Source organism: Artibeus jamaicensis, unplaced genomic scaffold (genome assembly GCF_021234435.1).
Source record: "Artibeus jamaicensis isolate MK-2021 breed Jamaican fruit bat unplaced genomic scaffold, CSHL_Jam_final contig_3230, whole genome shotgun sequence".
Classification (NCBI taxonomy): Eukaryota; Metazoa; Chordata; class Mammalia; order Chiroptera; family Phyllostomidae; genus Artibeus; species Artibeus jamaicensis.
Genome location: NW_026521764.1, coordinates 6,990,589 through 7,005,278, shown reverse-complemented (window position 1 = coordinate 7,005,278; position 14,690 = coordinate 6,990,589). Strand labels below are relative to the sequence as shown.

General features: G+C 39.8%; 1 protein-coding gene across 4 annotated transcripts in view; it reads right to left on the bottom strand.

The window, feature by feature from the left end:
- The window catches only part of PLEKHA8 (pleckstrin homology domain containing A8), a 54,232-nt gene that overhangs the window by 31,759 nt on the left and 7,783 nt on the right, over positions 1-14,690 (bottom strand). For all 4 annotated transcript variants that reach the window (XM_053663624.1, XM_053663625.1, XM_037126573.2 and 1 more), the window contains exon 2: positions 717-833. In XM_053663624.1, the coding sequence (XP_053519599.1) occupies positions 717-833 (117 nt within the window). The remainder of the gene's footprint in view (positions 1-716; positions 834-14,690) is intronic.

Here is a 14,690-nt window from a genome sequence, read left to right as displayed (position 1 = left end):
TGTAAAGTCAGCTGCTCTGAGGTTAAAACGGCCTGCGTGCCAACCAGTAGGAGGGTGCTCTTTATCTCCTTGGGTTTTTACTGGAAAGCAATCGAGAACATGAAGTTTTTCCTTCTCTACTTCCCTTCACAAGTCAGAGTGAAGGCGTGAGAATTCCCTCAGAGCCCTCAGAAGAAGAAATGAGCAAGCTGCACCCCCTTTACCCACCACCCGCTGGCCTCCAAGCCCCAAACTCCCTTCTAATCCGCTTCTGAACCACATCTCAGTGTGTCTCACGATTCCCAAAACCAGGAAGGAAGGCTATTTGGAGGTCTGCTAGGGGTTTGCTTGTTTTGTTTTGAGTATGTGGTGGTGGCGAGGAGTGTGTGTGTCTCGAATTAAACACGGAAGTGTCCGATGCTGCAGTAAAAAGATTTAAATAAGCTTTGCCAACAGCCCCTGGCCCCAGGTGGGCAGGCGGCTCGGGAATGAGCGCTCGCGTGTGGTGAGGCTCGTTGCTCTCATTTGATTCCCTCTTAACCATCAGCCTGGTACAAGCTGGCTGCAGTTTTGGGCCTTATCGCAGAGTTTTCTTTTGGGACATGATGCTACACATTTTTTTCTGTACTACAGGAGAGGCATGTAGTACATGCAAAAGGCACGCAGAGACCAAAGCTTTTTTTATTTTGGTGAGAAAAGGAGGAAAGGTAAAACCCACAGCTCCCTTGGCTTCTCACCTTGAATTTCGCACACGGCCATTTGGATGCTCCCTTTGCAGCCTTTCCAGGCGTCTTCGGGAGAATCGTAGTAGGACAATATCCCTCCACAGAGAAGGAACCATCGAGGCTGCCAGCCTGCAAACAGAAGAAGAGCATGGTCTCAGCAACTGCCCGTGCTCCGGGTGCTTCCCAGGACACAGGACCAGGACCTAACAAAGGCTGGGGCCCAGCGCCAAGAAATACATATTCCAGGGGAAACTAAGGGAAAGAAGCAGGTTAGGAAACACCTGGTTGTTTGATCCCATTTTTTCAAAATTAAAAACACCACAGAGGCATATAGTTTTTGGTCAGGTAATGTACAGAAAAAGCCTGGAAGGGTCAGCAGCAAATATTGTGATGATTCTCCAGGTAATAGGATTACTGATGGTTTTGATTCCCTCCCCCCCTAAAATATAGCACAGCAATCTATGGTTTTCAAGTGTTTCCTGAACATTATTGTTATCACACACATGCTCTCTTCCCCTCTGGTTAAGAAAACTATCCCAGACTTAGAAATGAGGCAAAAGACTATATGGACCTTTCAACACCACAGACTGCTACCAAAGCCTGTGTAGGCCGTATGACCACCAGGAAAGGATAACTTTGGCTCACTGTCTGGTATGGATCCACTGAAATGGAGTGACTTTAAAACATTCTAGGGCTCAGCTACTTTTACTCTGGAGAATTTCCGGGTACCAACCATGCCTGGTCATAATGCAAACCTTACTGAGTCCTCTCACACAACCTGTGTTCCCGTCAAACCAAACCCACGCGCTGTATTCCTGCTTCTGGGCTTCTGCTCCAGCCGATCTTCTCCGTCCTAAATGTCTATCCCTGCCCATCCCTGAATCAGCTTTGTCCGTCTCCTCTGTCAGGTTTATTATTTTCATTCTCTGGAATGCCATTGCCCTTGAGGGACACATGGCTCTCATGGGACTGCTCTGTGGTGAGGGCAGCACAGAGAAGGTGGCAGGCGATTTGAGTGGAGCCCCAGGGGCTGCTCAGGTACAGGCATGTGATGATGGGCCCTTGGGGACTGATTCACTCAGACCAGGTGGCTGAGATACCCATGGTGTCAGTTTATTGTGTGATACCAGATTGGTGCACTCCCTGAAGCTCCCCAGCCTCGGATCACGGTAAAGGGCACATGCAGTCAGGAGGCTAATTGGTCAACACTGAATCTAAACTCAACACAGAGGGTGGGTGACAGGTGTGATGTGGCAGTCATTTACTTCATCAGGGTCTGCTTTTCTTTTTTAAATTTATTTTTAAGTTAAATTTATTGGGGTGACATTGATTAATAAAATCACATAGGTTTCAAGTGCACAATTCTTCAGTACCTCATCTGTACATTATATTGTGTGTTCACCACCCAACGTCAAATCTCCTTCCATCTGCTTTTTTAGGAACGAGAATACTCAGGCCTGCCAGGTTACCACGTCTCTCACTTCCATAAACGGAACAGGGTAAGTACTAGTTCTCAACATTTACCCTCTAGTGATTCACAGCAGTCACCAAAATCGTCTGCCATAGAAGCCTTTCTCACAGAAGGTAAGTAACCTTCCCTACACTAAGCTTATGCTGGTCTTGTTGCCTCTTTCTACTGAGGACTTCCTTCCCAGGGAGGTGCCTAGACCCTTTACTGAGTGTAAGGAGCCCCGTAGCCTTATCTCAACACAAGTCAATTATTGGCTGGCAAACCTCTGGAGATCAATCCATTAATTTTTATTTCAGAATGTGATGCTTCCTGACCCTAGCCACAAATTCTATGGAAACTAGAACTTGAAGGCCACTGTTCTTTGCTCAAACATTATAACCCAGGAAACCACACTGATCATCAGACTACGTCTTGTTGAGCAGAGAATCAGCACTCCTGGAATTAGACTTTATTGGCGATATTTTAGAAAGCTACCCTGGTACAGAAGAGTAGCATCTTCTCACTTCAAGATCAACTCCTGCGACTCTATTTGGTGTGAACACTCCCCAGAACCACCATGACTTCTGAGCAGAAAGAACTGAGGATACCCACAATTACAACATTTTATCAGATTTAGAACCCCATCCGTATTAGGGTTCTCCAGAGGAAGAGAACCAGTGGCATGTGTATGTATCTCTCTGTCTCTCCATATATACACACTTATGTAATGGTGGAGACTGAGAGAAATCCCAAGATCCGCAGTCGGCAAGCCAGGGCCTCGGGAGAGCCGATCTGTAGTTCCTCTAAAGGACAGCAAGCAGGCTTGAGCTCCAAGAAGAACCAAGGTTTCAGTCCAAGTCAGAAAGCTGGAAAAAACTAATGCCTCAGATCAAGCTTTCCCTCTGAGCCTTTCTGTTGTCTTTGAATGACACCCACTCATGTTAGCAAAAGCACTCTACTTCACCGGATCTACCAATCTGAATGCTACCCTCACGGACAACACCCAGAATGAGGTCTGACCAAGGATCTAGGCACCCCCTGGCCCGGGCGGGTTGACATATAAACTTAACCACCACACACCATCAATTTTAAGATATATCATTATTTTATGTGTCACAGGAAAGAAAAAACCCTTGCTTATTAAGACATGATATGGCATTGATGCTAAGATGCTTCCTGATTTCAGAGTTATTAAAATGTGAAAAAAAGTGTAAAAGTTTTTAAAAATACTAAACTAGGTTTATTTTACAGTAATCTGAAAAACACCCCCCCCCACACACACACATAGATACACACACATAAAGCCCAGCTGCAGAAAGTTCTGAAAATAGCTGGTAAACAATTACAGTGACTGAAACCAAAACTTCGGTAACAGGTTCGGTATTTATCTAGAAGTTACAGTTATGCTAGGGGAAGTTCAATTATTGTTTTCTGTAGACTGTAACTACAAAAACTATGACCAAGAAACACTGTTCTTTAGAGCATGAAGTCCCTGGAATTTCAGCAGGCATGTGAAGAGACCAGAGAAGTCTCATTCTCATTACATACACGTGTCATTTAAAGCAGAGCAATGAAGAGTCCCCTGTGGTATTGGGACACACTGCTCTTTCATGATGTCCAGTCCTGAGCAGCTCAGCTACAGCTCAGGAAGGATGAATTGTAGGGGAAAAGAGGCATGGATGATGAAGAGACCACTAATCCTTGCCTTGCTTTAAGCTGCAGTTGCCTTGGTTGGTATATGATCGTTTCTTTTATGTACCCAATGGATGGTGCTAGCTGATGACCTTAGAGCTGGTAAAACATCATTTGTAGGTGTGTCTGTGAGGGGGTCCCAGGGAGAGATCAGCATGTGAACCAGTGCGCTGAGTGAAGAAGATGGCCCCTCCCGTGCAGGTGGGCACCATCCAGTCTACATGGGCCTGAGTAGGACAAGTGGGAGAGGAAGCTCAAACTTACTCGCTGCTTGGAATAGAGGGAACTTCAATCTGATAAACACATCTACAAAAACTCCATAGCTAAATTGTAATTAATGAGAAAAGACTGGGTACAAAATAGACAGGGGCAGGTTAAGAATAGTATAGGAAATGGAGAAACCAAAGAATTTATATGTATGACCATGCACATGAATAAGGATGGGGGGTGTGGGATATGGTGGGAGGGGGTGTGCAGGGCAGAGAGGAATAAAGTGGGGGAGTGGGACAACTGTAATAGCATAAACAATAAAATACATTTAAAAGGAAAGACTAGCTGCTCTGACCCCAGTATTGGGAACAAGACAAAAATGCTTGCTCTCCCCACTTTGTTCAATACTGTACTGAGGTTCTGGCCAGGGCAATTAGGGTACAAAATGAAAGAAGAGGTCTCCAGATCAGAAAGCAAGAAGTAAATCTACTTCTATTTGCCAACATGCTCTTATATGTTAAAAAAGAAAATTAACCCTAAGTAGTCCACTAAAAAACTATTAAAATTAATGAGCTAGTAAGACCATTGCAAGATATAAGACCCATACACAAATGTCAACTGCATTTCTCTACAGTGGCAATGCAAAATGAAAAAATGAAATTAAGCAAAAATTCCATTTACAATAACACCAAAATTAAAATACTTAGAAGTAAACTTAAAAGAAGTATTAAATGTATACTCTGAAAACTACAAACATTAGTCAAAGAAATTAAACATCTGAAGACTTTATTCCAAAACTGTTACCACCTTATTCTTTTCTCCCATGGTGCAAATGTCTTTCTTTTGATATGGGAAACTTTGAAAAACCTCTGTTTAACCTTTATGAGACTGGAACTAGCACCCCGCTGATAGAACAATTCATTCGTATCCGAAAGTATATATCCAGACTTTTTTTCCTTTGTCTTCATTTCCTATAACATTTTCATTAATTGACAGGTATTGTTTGCAAAATTCACTTTTTTCAACTCAACTAATGTTAAACAATAGATATTTTTCAATGAGCATAATTTTCTTCAAAAAGTGCACTTGCATTTGAATCTAAAATGACATAGATCATGTTAATTTTGCACTCTATGTTCTTCCACATCAGCCCTGATTTTTAAATCAAAATTTCTATGTAGAGATATTATTATTCCTATGAAGATCCAAACCAGATAAGTGATTATATGTGAATCATACCAATATCTGACTAAAAAATACTGACACTTCCTTCTTTTATTACTCACTAGCCTTGTGACAAGTAGCTCATCCAAACACATCATTTCCAAGAGAAAACTGTATTCCATTTAAAGACACTTAAATATTTTTAAGTGTATTTTTTTCTACACACAGTAAATTTTTCTTTGGTTAACAGTTCTGGGTTTTGATAAATACAGTTATCTAACAACCACCATAATCATCGAGACACAGAAAAATTCCATTATCTTTCCCTTAAAATCCTCGTGTGCTACTCTGTGTAGTCAGGCCCTTGTCCCACACTTCACCCCAAACCAACCGCTTCACCCAAAACCGACCGCTGTTCTGTTTTCTTTTTAAATGGAAAATATTTTCTAACTTCCTCGGAAACTTCCTCTTTGGGTTACTTAGATGTGTGCCGTTTAATTTCTTACTACTTGAGTATTTCCCACATCTTTCTGTCATTGATTTGTAATTTACTTTTATTAAAGACAGAATATTCTTTTACATTTGGCAGAGTTTCTACTAGAGCCCACAACGTGGACGATCTTAGTGACTGTGCAATGGGCCTTTGGAACACAACGCAGTATTCTGCTGCTATTTGGGGGATTCATCTATGTCAGTGAGGTCAAGTTCGTTGACAGTGTTCAGATTTTCTGTCATAGGATGATCCACTGTCTGCCTGTCCTACCCATTTCTGAGAGAAGGTTGAAGTTTGCATGTATATATGTAGGTCTATTTCTCCTTCCAGCTCTGTCAGATTTTCCTTCATATATTTCAGTGCTGTTTTTAGATGTATACACATTGAGGGTCCCTATCTTTCCGATGAATTGATCCTTCCAGAATTATGCAATGCCTTCTTTATCACTTTTCCCTTGTGCTGAAGTCTACTTGGTCTAATAGTAATAGAGACAATCCAGTTTCATTTTGAGTAGCGTTTTCATGGTACATTTTTTTCTTATCCTCTTATTAAAAAAAAAAAACTTTGAAAAATACCTTAGCTCTTAAGAGCAGTGCCAGGTTTAAAACAGAATTGAGAGGGAGGTACAGAGATTGCCCACAGGCCCCTGCCGCCACACTTGAGTAGCCTTCCTCATTATCAACATCACTCACCAGAATGGTATTTTTTTAATCTTTACATTGACACATCATAATCACCCAAAGGTCATACTTCAAAGTTCAGTCTTGGTGTTGTACATTCTAATGGTCGCCATTTTCAACCTTGTTCATGTCATGGCACACATAAACTAATTATTAAAATTCTGTAGTACACATCATATATAATTTTTGCAGATCTGACAAAATAGGTATAATTTTGATTCATTTACATGAGACAACTATTATTGTGTTGGCTGTTGTCATTTTTTAATTTGACAATCTAAGGCAAAAAAGGTCAGTGTTCCTGACTAAATAGTCAGGTGTTCCACGCTTTAAAAATCTGTCTGGCACATGAGTGTACCATGGCACACAGGTTGAAAATCACTGTTCTGTGGGTTTGGATAAATGTATGATGATATATCTGTCATTATGCAAATCCCACCACAACCCACAACCCCTCAGCAACCACAACCTTTTTACTGTCTCCATAGTTTTGCCTTTCCAAGATGTCACAGAGTCGTTAGTATATATCCTTTTAGATTGGCTTCCTTCCCTTAGGAAGATGCATGTAAATCTCCTTCATGTCTTTTCAGGGCTTAGCAGTTCACTTCTTTTTTAAAGTATATTTTATTGATTATGCTATTATAGTTATCCCATTTTCTTTCTCCTCTTTATCCCCATCTGCCCTGTACCCCCCTCCCCCCCAGCATTCTCCCCCACTTAGCTCATGTCCATAGATTGTACATATAAGTTATTTGGCTTCTCCATTTCCCATACTATTCTTAACCTCCCACTGTCTATTTTGTACCTATCAATTATGCTTCTTAATCCCTGTACCTTTTTCCCCATTCTTCCCAACACCCTCCCTGCTGCTAACCCTCCATTTCTGTGGTGTGTTCCTGTTCTAATTGTTTGTGTAGTTAGTTTTTGTGTGTTTTTGGTTTTTTAGGTTTAGTTGTTGATAACTGTGAGTTGGTTGTCATTTTACTGTTCCTAGTTTTGATCTTCTTTTTCATAGATAAGTCCTTTTAACATTTCATATAATAAGGACTCGGTGATGATGAACTCCATTTAACTTGACCTTATCTGGGAAGCACTTTATCTGCTCTTCCATTCTAAATGATAACTGCTGGATAGAGCAATCTCTTGAATGTAGGTCCTTGACTTTAATGACTTTGAATACTTCTTTCTGGCTCCTTCTTGCCTGTAAGGTTTCTTTTGAGAAATTAGCTGATAATCTTATGGAATACCTTGGTAGGTAACTGTCTCCTTTTCTCTTGCTGCTTTTAAGATTCTCTCCTTAATTTTAATTTTGGGTAATTATGATGTATCTTGGTGTGTCCCTCTTTGATCCAGCTTCTTTGGGACCCTCTGAGCTTCTTGGACTTGCATGTCTATTTTCTTTGCCAGATTGAGGAAGTTTTCCTTCATTATTTTTTCAAATAAGTTTTCAATTTCTTGCTCTTCCTATTTTTACCCCTATGATTCAGATGTTGGAACATTTAAAGATTCCTGGAGGTCCCTAAGCTTCTCCTCATTTTTTTTGAATACTTGTTTCTTCATTCTGTTCCAGTTGAATGTTTATTTCTTCCTTCTGTGCCAAACCGTTGGTTTGAATCCCAGTGTCCTTCCCTTCACTGTTGATTCTTTGTATATTTTTTAAATCTCACTTTATATAGACATCACCTCTTCCTTTATTATTGTGGCTGTGCTGAACCATTTCTGTGAGCATCCAGATTACCAGTGTTTTGAACTCTGCATTGATACATTGGCTCTCTCCTCATCACTTAGTGCGTTTTCTGGAATTTTGATCTATTCTTTCATTTGAGCCATATTTCTTTGTCTCAGCACACCTGTAACATTATAAGGGGCAGAGCCTTAGGTATTGGCCAGAGGGGAGCAACCCACTTTGTCCTGTTGTGGTGCTGTATGAGGGACAGGGGTCAGAGAGGAAACAATGCTGCTTGCTTGGCTCTCGTTCCACTTTCAGTCACTCCGTTAGTACCCATTAGCGAATTGGGCTCCTCTGGTGTTGATTACTGGTGGGTGGGCTTGTATGCAATTATGGACCCCAGGGGTCCCTCACATGGACTCTCCTGCCATGGGAGTGGGACTCTCCAGTTTGTCCCACTGCCGCAACCCCCATAGATTTTTATACCCACAGGTTTTGAAACTTCCTACTTACTTTTTCTGGCACTGGATCCCTGAGTTGTGTGCTCTGTCTCACTCCCCAGTTGTTCCTCCCAGTTTATCCACACACAAAATGTGGGAACACCTGGTCCACCAGCTGCGACGTTGTGCATATCTCCTCTGCCCCAGCTGCTCACCTCCATCCCTCCTACCAGTCTAGATGAATGTTTTTTCTTTGATTTCTTGGTTGTTGGACTTCCATACAGTTCAATTTTCTGGGAGTTCTGATTATTTTTGTTTTTAAATTGGTTGTTATCCTTCTTTTGGTGGAAGCAAAGCATATCTACTTACACCTCCAACTTGGCCAGTCATTCCTCAACAGTTCACTTATTTTAAGCTTTGAATAACATTTCATTGCCTCAATGGACAACAGTTCATCCATCCATTTAACTACTGAAAGATATCTTGGTGGCTTCCAAGTTTTAGCTATTATGAATAAAGCTGCTATAAAGATCGTAGTGCATGTTTTTGTATGGACTTAAGTTTTCAACCTCTTTGGGTAAATACCAAGGAGCATGACCACTGAATCACATGGTTGGAGTGTGTTTAGTTTTATGACACTGACAAACTGTCTTCTAAAGTGGGTGTTCATTTTACATTCCTATACGCAATGTACAAGTTACTTTTGCCAACATCCTTGCCAGCATTTGGTATTGTCAGTGTTCTGGATTTTGGCCATTCTACTGGTGTGTTGTATTAGCTCATTGTTGCTTCAGTTTATGTTTCCCTGTTGATATATGAGCTACCCTTTCATGTGCTTATTTACCATCTGTCTGTTTTCTTTGGTGAGATGTCTTTAAGGTCTTTGGCCCATTTTTCAGGTGAGTTCTTTATTTTCTAATTGTTTAATTCTAAGGGTGTTTGGTATACTTTATTGTCAGATGTGTCTTCTACAAATATTTTCTCTCAGCTTGTGATATGTCTTCTAATTCTCTTGATATTATCTCTCACAGTGAAGAAGTTTTAAATTTTAAGTGCAGTTTATCAATTACTTTTTTCATGGATTGTTTCTCTTAAAAAAGCATCAAAAATACCCGAGGACATCAAGGTTTTGTCTTATGTTGTCTTCTAGGAGTTTTATAGATTTGTACTTTACATTTGTCTCTTACCTATTTTGAGCTAATTTTGGTGAAGAGTGTAAGGTCTGTGTCCAAACCCATTTTTTTTTTGCATGTAGATGCCCAGTTGTTCCAGTACCATTTGTTGAAGAGCCTATCTTTGTTCCATCGTATATTGTCTTTGTTCATTTGTGAAAGTTCAGTTGACTGTACTTATATGGGTCTTCTTCTGGGCTCACTATTCTATTCCATTGATCTATTTATCTATTCTTTCACCAACACTATGTTGATCATTGTAGCTTCAGAGTAAGTCTTGAAGTCAGGTAGTGTCACTGCTTCAACTTTGCTCTTCTCCTTTATATTGTGTTGGCTATTCTGTGTCTTTGTCTCCCTAAAAGTACTTAAGAATCAATTTGTTGACATCCATAAAATAACTTGCTGGGATCTTTGACTGGGGTTGCATTGAATTAATAGGTAAGTTGGGAAGAAAAAGTGACATCTTGACAATATTGAGTTTCATATGCATGAACATAGCATATCTCTCCACTTATTCAGTTCTGCTTTGATTTCATCCATCAGTTTTGTAGTTTTCTTTATATTTTGCACACAGTTTGTAAGATTTATACTTAAGTATTTCATTTGGGTGTACCAATGTAAATGGTAAATGGTATTGTGTTTTTAATTTCAAAGTCCACTTGTTCATTGTTATGTTCATTATTAATTGCTATATAGGAAAGCAATGGACTTTTCTGCATACAGGGACTTAACCTTGGGTCCCTGTAACCTTGCTATAATCACTTATTAATTTCAGAGTTTTTCTGGTCAATTCTTTCAAATTTTCTACATAGGCAATCATGTCATCTGTGAACAAAGACAGTTTTATGTCCTCCTTCCCAATCTGTAAACTTTTATTTCCTTTTTTTTTAACCTTATTGCATTAGCAAGGATTTCCAATGTGATGTTAAAAGAGTGGTGAGAGAGAACATCCCTGCTTTGTACCTCATCTTAGTAGGAAAGCTTCTAGTTTCTTACCAATGACTATAATGTTAGCTGGAAGTTTTTTGTAGATAAGCTTTATCAAGTTGAAAGGATTCTCTTCTAATCTTAGTTTACTGAGGTTTTTATTTATTTTTTTTAATCAGGAATGGGTGATGTGTCTCGTCAAATGCTTCTTCTGTATTTATCCATATGATCATGTAATTTTTCCTTTTTAGTTAGTTGATATATAAATTACAATGATTTTCAAATGTTGAACTGGCCTTGCATATTTGGGATAAATTCCACTTGGTTGTGGTATACAATTCTTTCTATACACTATTGGATTTGATCTGCTGATATTTTGTTGAAGATTTTTACATCTATGTGCATATGTCCTTTTATACTTAATCTATAATTCTATAATTAAAGTAGGCTTCCCATAGCACATAATTTGGTTTTGTATCTATCTGAATCTGTGTTTTTTAATTCATTTGTTTAGACCACATATGTTGTTATATATTATTGATATGGTTGGAATTACAGCTATTGTTTTATTATTCTTTTTATTGTTTCTTGTTTTTTTCTTTTCCTGGGTTTTTTTTTTTTTTTGCTCGCGTTCCTGCTGTCCTTTGGATTATATAATTCCACTATAATTTATTTATATACTTTTTGCTATATCTCTTAGTATTTTTTCAGTGGTTGTTCTAGGGCTTAGAAAATATATATCTAACTTTTGAGCCTACTGAGAATTATTTGGTCATTCTGAGTCCTTTTAGCCTTCCCTCTTTATGTTATCACTATCATTTGTATTATATCTATATAAAGTGAATACCCCCACTGATAATGTTATAATTTTTGCTTCTAGTTGTCATATACATTTCAAGAACTTCAGAGACAAAAATTGTCTATTATATTTACACAAATATTTATCATTTTTGTTGCTTTTCTTAAATCCTGATGTTCTACATTTCCCTGGCATCATTTCCATTTAGGTTAATGAACTGCTTTTAGACATTTCTTTATTATAACTTTCTTTTATCTAAGGCTATTATTTTACCTTAACTCTTAAAGAACATTTCATTCAATATAGAATTCTGTGTTGACAATTCTTTTCTTTGAACACGTTAAAGATGTTGTTCTACTGTCTTCTAGCCTCCATTTTTTTCAGGTTAAAAAAACCCAGATATTGAAATAATTGCATCCCCAAATGTATTGTATTTTTCTACTCTTGCTGCTTTTGAGAATTTTTTAAGTCTTCAGCTTTTTCCTTATGATGCATGTAGGTATGTCTTTGAGGTTATACTGGTTGAAATTTGCTGGGTCCCTGAATCTGTATATTTGTAGTTTTCACCTAATTTGGGAAGTTTTCCATTGTTGTATTTTCAAGACCCCTTTCTTTACCAGTGTCTTTCCCTTTTCTTCTTTTCCTTTCTCTAATGACCACAGACCCTTGTGGTTTTATTCTCCCCCCCCCCAATGTTTTGTCTCTCTACTCTTCAGACTGAATACTTTCTATTGATGTGTCTTTAAGTTCACGGATTCTTCGATGTGCCACCTGTATTCTATTGAGCCCATCTACTGAGTTATTTTGTAAAACTTCAAATACCATATTTTTTAGTTCCAAAATATCCACTTAGTTCCTTTTTAATAGTGTACATTTTTCTTCTAAGAATCTCTACCTTTTCATTTGTTTCAGCAGTGTTCATCTTTATTATTCGAGTTGGTCATTCAAGGTTTGTCTCCCCCCACCCCGCGCAGTCTGCCTGTTACTGTTGATTTTTTAGAGCGCTCCAATAGTTGCTTTTAGTACTCTGTTCAGAGTTTGTAGTTTTCGTCAGTGGAAAAAGAGGCTGCAGTGGACTTCTTCCATCTTGGCCTAATCCTGACACTCTTATTAAACAGAACAACTAGGAGGATGCCCACTAAGTGAAATGTCAGCCAGGGGGCACCACTCTGCCTATAAACCCATCAGAGTTTTCTCAGAACGTTTTGCCAACTAGTTGTTAGGGAAAACCGGCTTCCAATACTACTACTGAATAGAATAAAAAGAACACATTAACATATTGTAAACTTTTAAAAACCCATAATGAAATGCTGCTAGGTAGAAATGTAGAAAAAGATGAAAAGGGGCTATTTAAATCCATTCTTAGAAAATTAAGCCAAACATAAAGAAAAAAAGTGAAGGAAAGGTGCTTTTTTATTAACCAAAAGAGGAAAAAATAGTAAACATAATTACACGGGTATAGAATGGGAGAAACATAATTATGTAGGTATAGAATGGGGGAATGGGTTCCTAACTTCTTTCAGCTTTAGTTTCTTTTTTTGCAGGTTGACAGCACAAGTTTAACAGGTGTTGGTAGTCTCGACTGGTGTTCAAAACCTGTAAATCTCCACCTTCATACAAAATAACAGGAAACTCGATTCTGTTACAGAACCTACTTCAAGAGAAAGTAACTAATGTCAAGAAAATAAAGTGAGATTAAGTTTCTTGACAGGATTGACAATCTCTCTGAAGTGATGAGTCAAGACTTAATTTATTCACCATATATTATGGTTACTGGGTTCATAACTCCCACACATTACATGATGGTTATAATTCACTACAGTATGGATGTTATATAGATATGTTTGTAGTTTAAAAAAAAACCTATTGTTTTTAATAGAAGCAAAGGTCCATTATTGCCCCCTGACTTCCACAGCCCTGGGTGTTTCCCACGCCTGGGCTGGGGTGCTCCGCCTCATAAGAGCCCTGCCCCATAACTCAGCCTCCCCGGGTGAGCTCTGGACGGGACAGTAGGTCACAGAGTCTTGGGTTCTTCTGCCTGGCCAGTCAGTAACAATTCTGCTGCAGGTGGGAAGCAGGGAGGAAGAGACACCCCTAATAGTAACAGATAACAACCAAGCATTTGCTAAATTATAATTCCTAATGTACCATTCATTAATTCACAGAGCATTTTTTGAGCACTTACAATTTGCTGGGCTTGGCAATTCACAGAAAAGAAGACCCCAGCCCTCAAAGCAGGGTGGCCCTCTGAACCATCAGCACGCACACGGCGAGGAGGCTCTCCTGATGATGCGTTGCATCAAATCCTCTCTAGAGCCCACTGTGAGAGCCTGCTGCAAGTTACCTTTCCCGTACGCTTTAAGCTACTGACCTGGGTATTTCTTATATTTACCTGTTCTGGGCAATGCCTCTCCTATGTCCCACCATCACCTGACTCAACCGACTAGTCAGAAAACGCTGGTTCAAATTCAAACTCCTAACATCCAGGTGTATCATCTTGACCAGGTCACTTGGTCACTTAATTCCTCGGGGCATTACTTTCTAACTTACAAACCAAGAGAGATGGACTAAACTCAGTCTCCAAGGCTTGATATGTCCTCTTCCTTCTGACTATAACGTGCCTCTTATCAAATCCAGCATCCTCCTACCAGCCTCTCGCCACACCTGAAGGTCGCTTCTGCCCTGCCCCTCCAGGCCAGCTGGCTCATTTCCAGCGTTGCACTGTGCCTGTACCAGGGCACAGGGCGTGAAAGGCGTGAAGTGAGGCAGACCCGGCCCATTGTTTGCTCTGTCATTCTAAGTTGTTTATCTTCTGAGCCTTCGTTTTTTCATCTGTGAAATGGGAGATCATGCCTCCCTTCCTTCCTGCCCTCATCATCTTGCCCTCCTAATTCATCATGCCCTCTTCCTTATCATGTTTCAGCCAGTTGGACCTTCCTTGTTTTTAAAAAGATTTTGTCAACTTATTTTTAGAAAGAGGAAAGAGAGGGAAGAGAGGGAGAGAAACATCAATTGGTTGCCTGTTGCATGCACCCTGTCCAGGGGCTGAACCCACAGCCCAGGCCTGTGCCCTGACAGGAACCGAACCAGCGACCTTTCGCTAGGTGAGACAATGCCCAACCAAGCTACACCAGTCGGGCTCCTCACGTAGTTTTTTTTTAATGTGCTCTTTCCTCCTATTTAGAAACCCCGAGTTACTCCCTACCACACCAATCTGAACTCTCAGACTTGGCTTGGTTTACTAATCTGACCCCATCCCAGCAACACTCGGTATTTCTTCCTGCTCCCAG